General features: G+C 37.8%; 1 protein-coding gene across 1 annotated transcript in view; it reads left to right on the forward strand.

Annotated features, from left to right (window-relative positions):
- The first annotated feature begins 9124 nt into the window (after nt 1-9124).
- The window catches only part of LOC107726116 (Down syndrome cell adhesion molecule homolog), a 131714-nt gene continuing 123634 nt past the window's right edge, over nt 9125-17204 (forward strand). The window contains exons 1-2 of the mRNA XM_016535620.1: nt 9125-9290; nt 11427-11573. Coding sequence (XP_016391106.1) covers nt 9125-9290; nt 11427-11573 — 313 coding nt within the window. The remainder of the gene's footprint in view (nt 9291-11426; nt 11574-17204) is intronic.

Genomic DNA, 17204 nt, shown 5'->3' on the forward strand with positions numbered 1-17204 from the left:
AATTAATTTCAATAATGACGTGGCAGTGTTCACAAACGGTTTTACAGAAAACATCAAATAAATTTGCTGAAATGTGTGTAGACGTTGTAGTCATTGCAATTAGCACCTAATTGTCGCCTATGTTGCTGCTAATCCCTGTTAAAGTCATGTTGCAATGGAAATAGCGACAAATCTCTATCGTATTTGTATTGTGACGTACACATTCATGTCTAACTGATTATCGGAAAAGAAAAGATAGGATGGGGACTTGGTTCCATGCATCGGTTGTTGATTTGTTTTTGAGATGTGTTGCACTCAAAAGTGGAGCCAGAGGAGCTTGCAGAGGCAGAGAAGTCTGTAATTTTGATTAAAACATTACATGGTCAAATTAAAAACAAAAAGGAAACATAGACACATATGCACAAATTAATTGTTCTCAATAAGATCTATAACACGCATTTAGAAAACATGCCGACTTTAATGTAAACTCCTCTTTAGGCTGAATTTACAGCATTAGGCCTAATGCGCAGATTTATATCTACATTTAATGTATTCATTTAGCAGGCGCTTTTATCCGCTCACTTATAAATGACAAATGCACCAAAAAGCAATTCATCCTAAGCAGGCAGTAACATGAGAAGTACGAATGCAAATTTTCTCACAGAGAGAAATAAGAAATAGTAAAAGCACAGAAAGGGCCCATGGAAAAGATGAGTTTTTAGCCATTTCCTGAATATTGTAGGAGATTTGGCTGTTCAGGGAGGGTTCAGAAGATCATTCCACCATCGAGGAACAGTGAGCGAGAGAATAGTGCAGAGTTGTAAGAGTTAGTGGAGGTAAGAGGGCCCATGGCTGATCTGTAAGCATCAACGTTTTGAACTTGATGCGAGCTGCAACCGGTAACCAGTGAAGAGAGGTGTAATGTGGGCTGACTTCGGCTCATTAGAGGTTTGATGGCCAAAAGAACATTGCAATTGTCCAACTATAAATGACACTGGATTCCTGAACAAGGAGGTATGCAGCATGCTCAGTTAAGAAGGAAGGACCTGATGTTTTGCAGTGCAAACCTGGGTGAGCGCGCTGTCATTACAATGTGGTCTTCGAAGCTCTGCTGGTTACTAAAGATGATTTAATATGAGATGGCACCAACGTCACGTTTCTGTGATGTATGTCATCAAAGAGCTCTGATGATGACACACTGTTTGATCATTGTTTGGATTCACTAGAGACAATGATGATGTGTGTATTGTGTTTATTCAATTCCGCTAATGCTCCCAAATCTATATTTCACAACAGTAAAAACTTCTCATATAATCTTGTAATACTATTTAATGCTGTATTGTGTCATGAAAATACAGCTGATAAAAAATATAGAACCTGCTTTACTGGCATTTAGGCTGAACTTTATTCTTGTACATACAGGTGCAGTACATATTGAAGGAAAACTGTTGCTAAATGAAAACATCTGTGGTTTTCTTTGCCAAATATCACATCTAATATATTATCAAGTTTGCCAACACTGTGCAAGTGTCCGGCTTCACGTCTCTGTTTTCAACTCCTCTCCCGAATACAAGCATTAAATCTCGTTGATCAGTTAAATCCATCCGAACACACCTTGAGACGAGTTGTAACATCTAAAGTGTTGAAATGTGGTCGTAGCTAATTGTTTTAGCGTCTTGATTTACAGTGCTTATTAGAATTAATTCAAAGGTATTAAAGCGTTTGTGCTTGTCTTCTGTTCATGCACTAAGAATGGCTAGAAATGGATTGGGTGTGTATTGTAGTGTGTAGGTTAAATTAATTTGATAACTGTTAATTATGGAATTAAGTGATGCCAGCCAGTAGCCTTCAGCAGCAGCTCCAGAGATCCTACCTAACACTATCATTGATAAATATTATCTTGCTTTACTTGGCTAAGTGACTTGCCTTAATGGATTTAGCGGTTTTTGAATATGGAAGTGCTTAGATTGAAATTGCCCGACTAACAGCCTTGTTCGTGCCATCAGCTGGGCAAATTCAGACATTAAAGTCAACAGCGCTTTCGTTTTCCGATCTCAGCCTGCTGCCAAGTCGGCTCTTAATGAGCCGTTCACGTTCGTTTAAAACATGACAACGGGAATCAGAGGCGCACCGCAGGGCCACACTCGGCGTGCTTTACCCTTCGCCGACATCAGAGAGACGATCTGTCTGCACATATCACAGGCGAGCAGACGGCAGGCCTTTTCTCATCTGTCATGTCCTGCTTAATATTCATGAAAGCAAATTGGGAGATAGTCATTTGGCAAGTGCTGCGAGTGCTAAAGCCTGTGGGGGTTGTAGGAGAGAAGTGCATACTCACAGTGGCAAAAACCCTGTCCCGCTCGCCCCTACCTTGTCCTGGGTCCACGTCGCCCCTCCCCAGCCGCTCCCTTCGGCACCTTGTCTGGTCCCATCTCCCCCTTCTGCCCCAAAAACCCAAAGCCCCCCAGGCGGTGTGCTGAGTGCAGCCTTAATTACCCCAGGCCCCTGACAGAGCCTGTCATTGTGAAGCAGATATCCCATGATCCTGCTCAGCACTGACAGGACACACAGACCTGGCAAAACCAGCAGCTCAACATTGGCTCAGACAGAAACGACAACTATCTGTGAAGTTTTTTACAGAGCATGCATGTGGAGCATTGACTGTAGACACGGAACTGGCTGTCTGAGGTATTGCAGTGTGGAAAAAAAACTCAGGTCTTATAATTGACCTACTTTGTGTGTGATTAGTTGCATAAAAAAGCACCAAACTATGAGTCTTCACATTCACACAGGGTGAAAGGCTATTGTTTTGTAGTGTGCGCTGAGCCTAATATGTGACAAATTTGGATTTTTGAATAGGTGTTTGATGGAAACTAGTTAGTAAATAATCAAAATCACAAAACTTTCTTATTGGCAAGTTGGAATGGTACTCGACAGGCATTGATTTGTTCGTTTATTTGTGGTGTTAGTGTTTGCCACATCAGCATTGATCGCACCTTTGCTCAGATCAAATGCATCAGTGGTGCCGAAAACGGTTTGGCATGCCTGATTAGACAGTTGAAGATGATAAATGCTGTTGTGTGTGATTGACTAGTGACCCTAAATTTGAGTCAGTGACTAGTGTTCTGCCTGTTATGTTCTTTAAATGAATGTCTAATATTGTTATTTTCTTTCCATCTTACGGATTTTTTATGATTTAGTCATTTATATTGCATCTCAAGTAGGGGTGTGCGATATATATCGTCTGCAATAATATCGTAATTGTTGTTTTAACGATGTACAATTTGACATTATCGAGTATTTTGCAAAAACCGTTCAAAACACCCCTACAGAGTGCACGCACACATTACGTGAAGTCTAGACTAGTGCGCGTGCGCACTTACAGAGTGTGTTCTGTCAACGCATGATTCAATTAAAATACATTTAGAATGATAACAAAATTCAAGATATGGGGACAGAAAATTTATATATTTATATAATCTCATATAGTTCGCACAAAGAGTGCCGTTTTTTCTACAAATTATTACAAACGTACTATTTTTACAACAGTTTAAAAAACAAGAAGTTAATTAAGAGACTTACGTTATAGGCACCATATTGTTTTTGCTCAATTTCGACAACAAAAATCATTCTAAACACAGCCATAGCACTGTTTTGCGTCTCTGAGCAACATGACGGTCCAGTAGCTTTTTAGGAACTACCACATAACGCATGATTCATATCAAATTGTAATAATTTTCTGACCCTAATGCAGTGTTTGCCAAGCTAAGCTATTTATAATTTAAAGTAGTTGAACTATAGAATAGCTCTTTGTTGTAGTTAGTTCTACTGCAAGCTACTAAGAAGTAGCTAAATATATTAGATCCATCAACAAGGCAATATAATTTCAGATATGTGACCCTGGAACACAAAACCAGTCATAAGGGTCAATTTTTCGAAATTGAGATTTATACATAATCTGAAAGCTGAATAAATAAGCTTTCCATTGATGTATGGTTTGTTAGGATAGGACAATATTTGGCCGAGATACAACTATTTGAAAATCTGGAAACTTAGGGTGCAAAAAAAAATCAAAATATTGAGAAAATCGCCTTTAAACGGTCTAAATTAAGTCTTTAGCAATGCATATTACTAATCAAAAATGAAGTTTTGATATATTTACGGTAGGAAATTTACAAAGTATCTTCATGGAACATGATCTTTATTTAATATCCTAATGATTTTTGAAAAGAAAAATCAATCATTTTGACCCATGCAATGTATTTTTGGTTATTGCTACAAATATACCTCAGCGACTTAAGACTGGTTTTGTGGTCCAGGTTCACATATAATCTATCCAATGACAATTTATAATTTAAACAGTTTTATGCCACAAAAACAACTGGTCATCTAGGATCATCTAGGATGTACTGATTCACTAATGACTTTCTAATGCTACTGTACATATGAGAGAGGGAGAGAGCTGTTTATAAAGCATTTGTTCTCTGGAATGAATCAGACTTTTGAACGCTATATAGCAAGGGCTGCTTAGGACAAACCGATTCATTAGAACGAACCGGACTTTTCGAATGTTATGAGAGAGATCCATTTAGAATGAATCAGATTTTCCAACGCTGCATAGGTTTTTAAATCTATTTGTTGTGTCATATGACGAGTGTTCATCAAATCAAACCACCAAAACTGAAATATGAGGAACAGTTCATGAATTTTGCATTTTGGTGATGGGTGCAGATGGCGAATAGAACTGTATCCAATATTCTCCCCAATGTACTTATTCACTATTCCCTACATTATGCCACTAATATAGTCCACTTGAAGGAGTAAATGAAAATGAATGAGCAAATTTGGACACTGAGTGTGTTGGAAGGACTGCTGCTTTTTGCATAGTTTGTGCTTGATTTTTAATAATAAAATAAAAAAGCTGACAGTGTGATTGCGACCCGGTAATCTAAAACACGATGATGATTCTGATGTGGCCACCATCTATACAATGACTGCATGTTTTGTAACAAATACTGTACTATGATAAAAAGATTGTTATGAAAAATATTGTTGTTAGAAATATTTATCGCCAGTGATTTTTCTCAATTCACCTCATCACAACATTGTACACTACCCATAACCCTTTTAGCTTAGTGATTTCTAAAAACTATTAGCATTACATTAATATTACTTTAAATTTAAATATTGCAGGCCTGGAGGCTAAAGTGTAAAATTGTGAGTGTGGACATTTCCATTCACAAATTTTAGTAGATTTGACAACTTCAGTGAATTTGAGTTTAAACAAGGAGTGGATATTCTCTTTGAGGCCTCTAGATTTTGACTGGCAGTCTTTGCCTCTGGCATAAAGCTCATCTCCTGGTGCTCTCAAAGCCAGCACTCTTTAGCATGCTGTCAGTATGGCAAAAAATATATATAAATAAAAATTTGATTCCCATTTCTACTTTGTCCCTGTACCACTATGCTTATGAAGTACAGAACAAAATCTAAAACTGAGCTAATTTCCCAATACTGTAATTAAGGTAAGTATGAAAGTAAGTATGAATAAATACTTTAATGTAGAATTTTACACTAGCAAAAATGCTGCTGTTCCACATGTCAACACAGCCTTACATTGTAGTTGTGTTTTGTGTTTGAATTAATCTGTGGTTTAGTTGAGTGAATAATTCAATGACTCGCTCATAAAGAAAGTCAGTTGTTGGCAACTTCAGGCATAACAAGTTAATATTCTGCAATAGCTAATCTAAAATCACCACCACTAATGCACAAGCTAATTGTAAGTATTTACTAGGGCTGTCAGTTTAACGCGCTAACTTAATTAGTTATGAAAAATAACGCGATAAAAATATTTTAACACCATTAACGCACTGGCCCCCGCCCCCAGACCTGTACGTCATCTTACATTTCATAAAGTTGACTGTTGACAAACATGATGCAGGGCAACAACTCCATAAATGCAGTTATGCCCTAAAATTCAAGATATTGGGGCAAAAATGCTCCTGTATGAGTTTCTGTCTCATGTTTATATCACATGATAAGCAATATCACAGGAGCAGCGAGAGCAGTATCACACGAGTGCTAATGTGGTTTTATACAACAGTTCAGTAAAGAAGAAGTTAATACTGTATTATATTTTCAACACAATATTGTCTGTTTTTTTCTCAGTTTTGCCGACAAAAATATTACCTATAAAGCCACAGCAGTGATTGTTGTGCATCTCTGAGCAACGCAACGGTGTTTAGTTTCTGAATGAATCCGCGTTTTGAATGAATCGTGTGAATCAATGACTCAAAGACCCATTCATAAAGAGAGGCATTTACTGAATTCCTGAATGAATCAGCTGTTTGAACGAATCGAATGAAAGACTCATAAAGACATTTGTATTTTGAATCAAATAAAATATTTCTTTCTAAAGCTACTATTTGTGATGTCTTCTTAACACTTTCTCATTTAACACAAAAATAGCTTTAAATTATCTTTTCGGGGTATTTTCACAGCCAAATGTAATTTGTGATTAATTACATTAATTAATTGACACATCATGTAATTAATTAGATTAAAAATTGTAATCAAAAGACAGCCCTAATATTTATATGTCATGCTAATATTTATTGTTCTGCATTTATTTTATGATTTTCAGGTGGAATGTGACCTGTACATTTTTAATGTGAATTATACTCTGTGGGGTTTTATCTTTTGATGCTTTATTATTTTATAGGACAGAAATACTGAATGAAACATCAAATGGTACTGTCTGTAAACCTTGTGAAATTAAATCAATGTATTCGAGCATCTCTATTTGAGTATGTGTTTGTGTACGCACATGTGCCCTGCTAATTATGAGGGTAAAAAAATTCATGAAAGTTGTGTGCGTGTTTCTGAAATGCCCTACTAAAGTCACCTTGGCTTGGTGTTAGCCACTTTCCATCAGGTGCAGCCCACGCCTCAGGTGACACGACATTAAAGGCCTACAGGCAAAGCATGGCCAGTGCATTAGAGTCAACTGCCATCCCAATCACTCTCCCTGCCCAAAGAGAAGGAAGAATACTGTAGATGTATTTGATGTACAGACCTTCAGATGAGAGGAGCAGTTTAATATTGAATAGAGTGTGGTTTTTCTTCCAAAGCTGTACCCAAAGAGAGAAAAAACCTTGGTTAATTATGAATGCACATAATACATTATTAAACAGTGTCACTTTTTCGTCTTTATGGTTCATTTCATGAAAAATTATGACAATTATGAATTTTTCCTCTGGGTTGCTGAGTATTAAAGTGCTGTTTTCTTGTTCAAATGTGGGGCCCTTTCAATAAGGATTTGATGTGACTTCTGCTTTTGGACTTAATTTTGTCTGCTTGATTTGTAAAGAAAAATGAACCACAACCCTTTAAGAAGGCTACCTTTTCAGAACAAACACATCCATCAAACATGAGATGTCATGAATTAAAATAATGTTTCATTTGTTTTGAACTAAATAGAGCATTTTAAGGTAATATCCTTAAATATGGATATGGTGTTTATTTGGGTCAAAGACTTATAAGAGAATAATAATGTAACAGTTCGTAGTCACGGGAAGAAGGAGGCGGGAACCGGTGAACATTTAAAGACTCTCCATCACAGACGGCAGCCGTCCCTTCACAGCCCAGGCGGCCGGCAGCGAGTTCGTCCGCCCCCCCGGCAACTCACTCCAGCCCACCGCCTCGAGCCTCCATGGCTGCAGACTGCTCCGCCATGCTCGATGGCACCGCGGACTCACCACAGGGGGGAGGGATCTCTGGCAGCGTGTCCCTCCTTCCTCCCGGGTTTCGGCACCAATGTAACACAGTTCGTAGTCACGGGAAGAAGGAGGCGGGAACCGGCGAACATTTAAAGACTTTAATAAAATAAACAAACACAAAATGAAAGTAAAGCGGCAGACAAAACACAAAATAAAATCCAGGCCTGGTCCTCTCTCGTCCAACACTGTTGTCACTCCTCTGTGGGACTCGAGACCGATGAGTGGCGCAGGTGTTGCGCATTAGCATTTACTCCACCGGCCTCGCTCCATTCCCATGGCTCTCGGCCCCGCCCCTCTCGTCACAAATAATAATAATAATAAAAACTTATTGTCGAATAGAACAAATGTCTGAAGTGATAAGAGATATATACAAAAGAGCAGAGTGGTGGTACGTGAAGACTGTAATTGAGAACCACTGGTCTGAGGAACCCGTTCATTGCTGTAACCCTAAAAACCAGAGTGCCAGAGGGTTAAATAGGCATTTTCGTTTTCCTGAAGCCACCAGGCTTGGGCCCGTCGTCGCTACTTGCAGCTGTGTTTGTATTTTTTTTTAAACAAAATTTGTGAATATTTATAAATAACATTACTAACCTAAATTAGCCTAGCCTTGTCAATTATTTAAAAAAAATCATTATTTGACGTACTGACTTTCACCCGTCTTTTCAGTCATGAGGGTTTTGCTTTTAAGTTTATTATTTTGTTGTTGTTGTTGTTTTTATAGATTTTTAAAAAATTTTTTCATATATCTTTTATTTTTGCATATATCGGTTAGTTGCACCACATGACTTTGATTTTATTGCCATGTTTTTATTTATTTATTTATTTTAAATAGTATTAAGCAGTGAATACTTAGATTTTTATTTTTTTTTGTCTAAGAAATAATAATTTAATCAGACTTTTTCCTCCATAATTAAGTAGCTAAGAATAGTAGACATGCTAAAAAAGAGCATCATGACTTGACTGACAATCCTTCCTGTTGGTGTCCAACTGGAAGAAACGTCTCGGTTACGTATGGTAACCCTCGTTCCCTGAAGGAGGGAACGGAGACGTCACGTCGGATGACCGACGAATTGGGATCTCGCTTAGAGAGACCAATCTACTTCGAGTGTAAACTAAACGAGCCAATGCACATTGGCATGCGATTATTGCATCCAGCTGCTGCTGATCACAGCGTGAGTATAAGTAGGCAGCAGATGCACCGCATATTCAGGTTTTCGCTGAGGAGCCAAGCCGGTGACCCGGCCGCTCAGCGGTGGTACAGGAGCTGTGGCGACGGGACGTGACGTCTCCGTTCCCTCCTTCAGGGAACGAGGGTTACATACGTAACCGAGACGTTCCCTTTCAGTCGGTCACTCTCGACGTCACGTCGGATGACCGACGAATTGGGATCTCGCATAGAGGGACCAGTATCCGGCACCGCTGACCGCCCAGAGGGCGGCAACACTGACGAATCTTCATCCCCAGAAAAGTCTGGCTCACCCTCTGATGCTGCAATCGATATCCGATCGTCGGGGGGAGCCTCGGAAGAAACAGGTGGTACCCCCCGGGAGGATCCAGCCTGCTCTTTCGAGGGCTAGCAGAACGATAGAACCGCTCGGCTCCGAAGCGAAAAGCTGAATATGCGCTGCATCTGCTGCCTACTTATACTCACGCTGTGATCAGCAGCAGCTGGATGCCATAATCGCATGCCAATGTGCATTGGCTCGTTTAGTTTACACTCGAAGTAGATTGGTCTCTCTAAGCGAGATCCCAATTCGTCGGGCGTCCGACGTGACGTCGAGAGTGACCGACTGAAAGGGAACATGGTTTACTCTCTGCAATCTGAATATCTTAATTAGGATTTATTCATTTGTAGTGGACACGCATGGAATTTCAATTTCTTTTACATCACCAGGTCTTTATTTCATTGCGAGAAGCCACACTTACAGAACGCTCGTCTATTAACCAACATACCCTCATGAATTCATCAAGTGCCAGATGATTAGTGCAGAATGTATTGAATAACTTGAGTTAGGTAGCAAAACGTCTTTATCAGTCCTCTTGGAATGAAGATCAACAATAATTTGCTTTGGTTTACAAAAGAGTGAGCGAGCAAATTCTTATTGCATAAAGGCCAGAATGTTTTCACACTCTTTAATATCAGAACAAACGCTCCGCCAAGCCTCTCGCTGGCAAAACAAGATATTTTAACAGATGGTTGCTTCAGCGTGCCACTTGATGAATGGTACCATATGCCTCAGATTGCCACAGTAAAGATTATCACCATTACGAGCGCTTGTTCGCGGGTTTTGTTTGTTTGCTTGTCTGTGTTTGCTCATCAAGCGTGCCAACAACTGGAATGTTATATCTGAGCATGTGGGCGCACATGTGTTTATGAATACATGTCGTCTTCTGTGTGTACCTTCTGCTTTGTGAGTGAAACCCGCTGATCCTCAGAAAAGGTTGAAACTGCTGCAATTTGAAACCTTGTTAGAAATTTATGAAGTGCTAAAATGTTTCGTCCCGAGGGAAAACACTGCCAGCTGTCACTGGTGAGCCATTTACTGCCAAACGGAGATTGGTGCTCAGATAGGGCCTGTGGCACAGCATTGAAGAGATTTTCATCAAGATGCAAGAGAAATTTAGCAATTAGCAGGAAGTCGTTCAACTTGAACTTTTCTTTGGTTGTGATTAGCTTCATGATGCAATGCCACATTTTCTCTTCTGTGTCTTAGTGCTGATCTTTAATACTCTCTATATTTATATATGTACTGTTAGCATTTGTGCTCATGTGTATTTACTGCGATATTACAAAAATACTAAGATGCCAATTTGATGTTTTATCATTTAAAAAAAGTATTATATATATATATATATATATATATATAAATAATTCTAATAAACAAACAATTATGTCAGCTCAACAGAACAAAAAAACATGCAACCTATAGTGAGGAATACACAAAATGTATTTTTTTATTATTAAAAGTAAAAACACACACAAACACACTGGTTTCCATGTTTTACGGGGACATTCCATAGGGGTAATGATTTTTATGCTGTACAAACTGTATTTTCTATCCCCTAACCCTACCCCTAAACCTACACTAGTACAGAAAACATTCAGCATTTTTAGATTTTCAAAACACTTAATTCTGTATGATTTATAAACCGTTTTCCTCATGGGGACCAAAAATGTCAAAAATTCCTGGTATTACTATCCTTGTGGGGGTAGTGTATTTAGTCCCCAATGTAGGGAATAACAGGTACACACACACACACACACAAAGAAAACAACGAAAATCAAGAACTAATCTAGTCTTTAACATATACACTAACCTTTGAGTTTTTCAAATTACCTACAGCTCAGCATTATATATTAAAAGTGCTCGTAGTTGGGCTTCTGTGATAGCTCTGAGATAGACAGATGAAAAACACTGAAATATTAATGAATTTTTTGCTTAGGTCAGTCATGTGTGGAGAAGACAATGCTGGAATTTGGGTCATTTTTTGTGGGCCATTGTGTATTCTCTCTCTCTTTCTTTTGCTATCTCCTTTTGTACATCTATCTCTTTTTGTATCTATCAGAATATGATTAGAGTATACATTCTTAGAAGTCACACTTTCAGTTAGTATTGTGAACTTGTATGAATGACACTGAGTAAAAAAACACCTCTTTTCTCTTGACCGCAGTATTCCGGGAGCCATACACAGTGCGGGTGGCTGATCTGAGAGTCATGCGAGGGAATACGGCCGTCTTCAAGTGCATTATCCCGGCCTCAGTAGAGGAGTACGTCAGTGTTGTATCATGGGAGAAAGACACAGTCTCACTTGTCTCAGGTAGGGCTGATCACTCACATTGCTTTTGATAAACATGCGAGACTTATGAAAGCCTTCTTTTGCCATTTTTTTTTTTTAATTCCCCTGAACTGCCATTCACTCTCTAGCATTAAATTTGTGTCTTGCTGAAACAAAATGGGTCGCATAGCATGTTAATCTTGATCTGCCTCAGCTGTTTTGAAATAGTTGAGTGCTTTACTTCATGGTATATGTTTGTTTTAACTCTTTGATTGACTAGTACCCTCTGGCTGGATTTGCCAGGAATGGAAGAATTTAGGGAAAGTTCAAGGGTGGTTTGTGGCTATAGAGATGCAAAAGCTACTGTAAAGTTTATCAAGCACTGTACATTCACTAGTTATTTGAAGTCCTTAAATTCAAAGATATGCCTGGCAAAGAATCTGGACGTGACAGACGGTAAACATCTTACCAGAGCTTTTATTGAGCTTTGGAAAATCCATTCTCTCACCAATCAATGTACATCACCACTTATGACTAGCTGACGACATTTCCATGGTAACCCTCTAGTAGTAACTGGCCAGTGTGGTTGGTGAAATATGGAATACTATGCATGATATTCCTCATACCTTTATGAATGGTTTTGCAATTACATGGTCAGTGTCATTTATAAAGATGATACATTTTATCTGATGCAGTCGCAGCACATGCCAATATCAACCCGTGTGCAAAGTGTCAGAAGCATTAGACCTATCCAATGCTCATCCCTCGCTAAATATTTAATGATGAAGGACCTGAAAGCTCTCTGGCATGTGAAGCTGAAGAATTGTTTACTCTTGCAGAGAAGTGGGCTTTGAGATTTTTGTGCTGGCATGTGCCTGCGCTTCATTCGTTTCTAAATCAACCAGATTTTGCAAATAATTGTTGTTGGTGGTGTGGTCAGCATGAAGATCGGCTCTTTGGGGATTAGATTAGTTGTTCAAATACACGTTCCAAAATTACCACATGTATTTCATAAAATACCAACAACAAACAGTGTACAGTCAGCACACAATCAATTCAGCTGGAGTCTCTGGGATACCGTTGTGTTGTTGCATCAAATGCAGGTTGTGAATTCAAAGGCATTTGCTTGAAGTGGCTGTTAACCAGTAGTTATTTAGACATTGTTTTGGGCTATAGCTGTAGATATAGAAACCTTTCTAAAATCTTGCCAATATTAATTTAATGCCAATAATGATAGATTTGGGATATGTCAAGATTACTCTTGGGTCTGAACTTGACTTTCTGCCTCCACGTCCCAAAAGGCCTCCTCAAAACTAAATGCTGGTCATGTTTTAAAAAGAAGCAGCCCTTCACATTGCATTGCAAACTATTAGAGGTTTATTAGAAAGCTAACTTTTTACAATCCAGTGAGTTCTTGGTGGGTACAATCAATTCCAACATACATTTTTTTTTTCACATGGAAATCATAATATGGAAGAAAAATAGGCTGTGGAAATTTATTGCATTTTCATAGACGTACACAGTGCTATCAAGGCATATTACTGGTCACCCCATTGCTCCAAAACTGCAGTGTGAGACATTTTGTTTTCTTGTCCTGGCAGCTTTTTTAATGTTAAAGGGATAGTTTACCCAAAAATAAAAATGTTATGTTTATCTGCTTACCCCCAGGGCATCCAAAATGTAGGTGACTTTGTTTCTTCAGTAGAACACAAATGAAGATTTTTAAGTCAAACCGTTGCAGTCCTAACCATTGACACTCCTCATTGAGATTGTAGATAGAGTGTCAATGGTGTGAGTGAGTGTCAACAGACTGCATTTTCATTTTTGGGTGAACTATCCCTTTAAATCCCAGATGTAACTGGATGTGTTTCTTCCAATGTGGACACAGATTTTGCACTTAAAAATAAAATTTATAGAATTTAAAGACATTTCTCAACCTCAAACAATGTCTATCAGTGGAAATACATGGATCACAGGAGTATTCTGAAATTTGACTACGTGATGTTTTATTAACAAGTTTCGGGAGGAGCGCGCACAGATAATTAACACGGCTGGTTCATCATCAGTAATCACACCATCTATCCAATCAGCTCAAGAGAGAACCTCTATAAATAATCAAAGCAGCCTTACCTCCATTATCTCCCGTATTTGACTACTGAATATTGATGGTGGCCGTATTTCTGTTGTCATCTTGTCTGCATGCAGATCTTTTATCCATTGGTTCACCCATTTGATCTTGTTTTAGTGACTGAAGGGATGCAATCAGCCACTTGGATGAACCATAGAGTTGAAGTCAACATGAAATTAAAATGAAGCCTATTTACTTTCATTATACACGTTCCCTGTTTTACCGTGAAAAAAAAAAATGGAAAGGTGTGGTTGTAAAAAGTGTAGCAGTAGTAGTGTGCCTTAACCCTCAGGCATCCTTCATATAGCAGCCCTTAATTTGTCATTCGTGGACAAATAAGGGTTAAAGGGTTAGTTCACCCAAAAAATGAAAATTCTGTTAATAATTACTCACCCTCATGTCGTTGCAAACCTGTAAGACCTTCGTTCAGCTTCGGAACACAAATTAAGATATTTCTGATGAAATCCGAGAGCTTTCTGACGCTCCATAGACAGCAAAGGTCCTGCCACGATCAAGGCACAGAAATATAGTAAGAACATCGTTAAAATGGTCCATGTGACATCAGTGGTTCAACCGTAATTTTACGAAGCTATGAGAATACTTTTTGTGCACAAAGAAAACAAAAATAACGACTTTATTCAATGATTTCTTGTCTTCTGGGACAGTCCTCTGCCATTATAGATGCATGTGCGTTGCATTTCTCTGTATGCAAACAAGGGGAAGCACATGTGTGTTCTACGTCAACAGCACCACGTGCATGCATCGATAATGACCGTCTCGGAAGAGAAGAAATCGTTGAATAAAGTAGTTATTTTTGTTTTCTGTGCACACAAAAAGTATTCTCGTAGCTTCACTTCAGTGTGTCAGTGTTTTAGCCAGTGGGAATGCATTCAAAATGCATTGGTTTTGAGCACAGTCACTGAACACACTATGCCGTCTGAATGGGAGTTTTAATATATCGCTTAAATTTGTAGGAAATTACTTTTCCGATATTTATTTAAAAAATATATATTTAAAAATAAAGTGAGTGGTGCTTGTGCATACATAATGTTTAGTGTATTGCTGTTTGGTTGATAAGGTATTGTGGATGGTTGCTAGGGCATTGCTTAGTGCTTACTATGGTGTTCTTAGTGGTTGCTAGAGGGGTTCTTAATACAATAGCTTTAGTCATTGTCTATGGATTTTTTCCCATCTCTTTTACTGTCTACCAGGTGAAAATCTTTATTTAAGTCTGATCAGCAGTGCTGGGTAGATTACCTACAAATTGTTGTGCATTACAGATTCCAAATTAATACATGACATTACACATTTTAGGTAATAATTGGACTACTTTTAGATTACTTTTGACCTAACTTGTTTGTCACATTGATTTAAAAAGGGTAATCTAGAAAAAGAAAATATAGTCCATTTGTTGTTATTAAAATGAAGTGCATTAAACATTACATTACATCAAGGTTTCCCAAAATGGAGTTCATGAAGGAACTGCAGGGGGTTCATGAGTTTAATGAAAAGCTAATAATTAATTAAATCATAAAAATGTCAAACTAAAATAAATCATATTTTAAACAGTTTAAATAAATATTTTACTTGTTTACCTGCATGTCATATGACCACTAACTCAGAGAACCGTGACATGCAAATGTGTTAATTATTAACTTAAATCTCAATATTTATTGTAATAAGTACATTTATTAGGTGAACGATGTTTGGCTGACATAAATAAATAAATAAATAAGTAAGTAAGTAAGTAAGTAAGTAAGTAAATAAATAAATAATAAAAAAAGTTTGGGATTCCCTGTATTACTTGTAAATAAGAAATAACATGAATTTGTGCGTTTTAATGTGTTTGAAAGACAAAAGCCTTCCAAAGACATAATAATAGATGATTAAATAACCCTCTGAGTGATAATTCAAATAAAAATTTATGTGTTTTTAAAAGATGAAAACGAAGAATTGGGGAGAATCAATACATTCTGAATAATCTCTTGCTATTGTGTGAATAATATGTAATCACAAAATCAATAGAAAAGTAATTGTAGTCTGATTGAGTTTTTAAAAAAATTTAATTTAATCGAATTACAAGCACAATTTTTGGAATCTGATTATGTAATCCAGATTACATGTAATCAGTTAGTACCCAGCACTGCTGATCACTTATTTTGAAATATGAAATCGATTGTGATAGCACATCTCTACTCAACAAGCCACACAATTTGAGATAATATTCATGTCTATAGCACACAAGTTAAATACAGCTAATGGATTTGAAAATACCTCCAAATCTAAGTAAGTATGAGCAATAATATTAGTGCTTTAGTAAACACTATTAAATAATAAATTAATATTTCCACTATTGCTCAGTCCTTATATGTGACCCTGGAGCACAAAACCAGTCTTAAGTCGCTGGGGTATATTTGTAGCAAAAGCCAACAATACATTGTATGGGTCAAAATTATAGATTTTTCTTTTATGCCAAAAATGATTAGGATATTAAGTAAAGATCATGTTCCATGAAGATATTTTGTAAATTTCCTACTGTAAATATATCAAAACTTCATTTTTGATTAGTAATATGCATTGCTAAGAACTTCATTTGGACAACTTTAAAGGCGATTTTCTCAATATTTAGATTTTTTTGCACCCTCAGATTCCAGATTTTCAAATAGTTGCATCTCGGCCAAATATTGTCCTATCCTAACAAACCATACATCAATGGAACGCTTATTTATTCAGCTTTCAGATGATGTATAAATCTCAATTTCGAAAAATGGACCCTTATGACTGGTTTTGTGGTCCAGGGTCACATATTTAAACCAACATTATGTCAACAGCGAAGGTTATTTCATAGCTGGTTCAGGTTATTTGTAGCTGTAAACACTGGTGATATGAAGATAACTGGAACAAAAATCATAGTCAAAATACATTTCAGATCAGTTCCTACATTCATATATCAAAATCTGACCTGTAAAAGCTGGTATAAATACTAAGCGCATGAGTGGAGGGAGGAATATCAATGCCATGGACTCCTCTGTGCGACTGCCGCTGCTTATAGAATATATAAAGAGCAGAGGGGCGGTCAGACATGTTGAAAAGCCAGCGCCATGTTTGAGTGAGTGCGGCTGGGGCCAGAGACAGTGTCTGAGACTGCCGCTGCTGCTGGGAGCCTGCAGATAGTGCATTCTCATTAGAACAAACCCACACTCCTTTCATCTTTCTCTAGCCTGCAGATTAAGTTGGAGATGGTGAAGCACCAGGCTTACAGACTGAAGCTAGAGGAGAAAGACAAATGTAAGCCTCTCTCTCTCTCTCTCTCCCTCTCTGTTTCTCTGCTCTACCTTCTCTTTGTGTGTACAGCAAATGTTCTATGCAGTGTGGACGTCTCCCCTGAAACCTCTCTCACTGCTGTAGGAGTAATGGAGTAAAGGTTTCTCATGGCTTTAACCCCCTTAACACCTTACTTTAACTATATTTCTAAGTCGTAACAGTAGCTCTGGTAAAAAAATAAAATAAAAAAATAATAATTATATATATATATATATATATAT

Source organism: Sinocyclocheilus rhinocerous, unplaced genomic scaffold (assembly GCF_001515625.1).
Source record: "Sinocyclocheilus rhinocerous isolate Xijiao unplaced genomic scaffold, SAMN03320098_v1.1 scaffold1899, whole genome shotgun sequence".
Taxonomy (NCBI): domain Eukaryota; kingdom Metazoa; phylum Chordata; class Actinopteri; order Cypriniformes; family Cyprinidae; genus Sinocyclocheilus; species Sinocyclocheilus rhinocerous.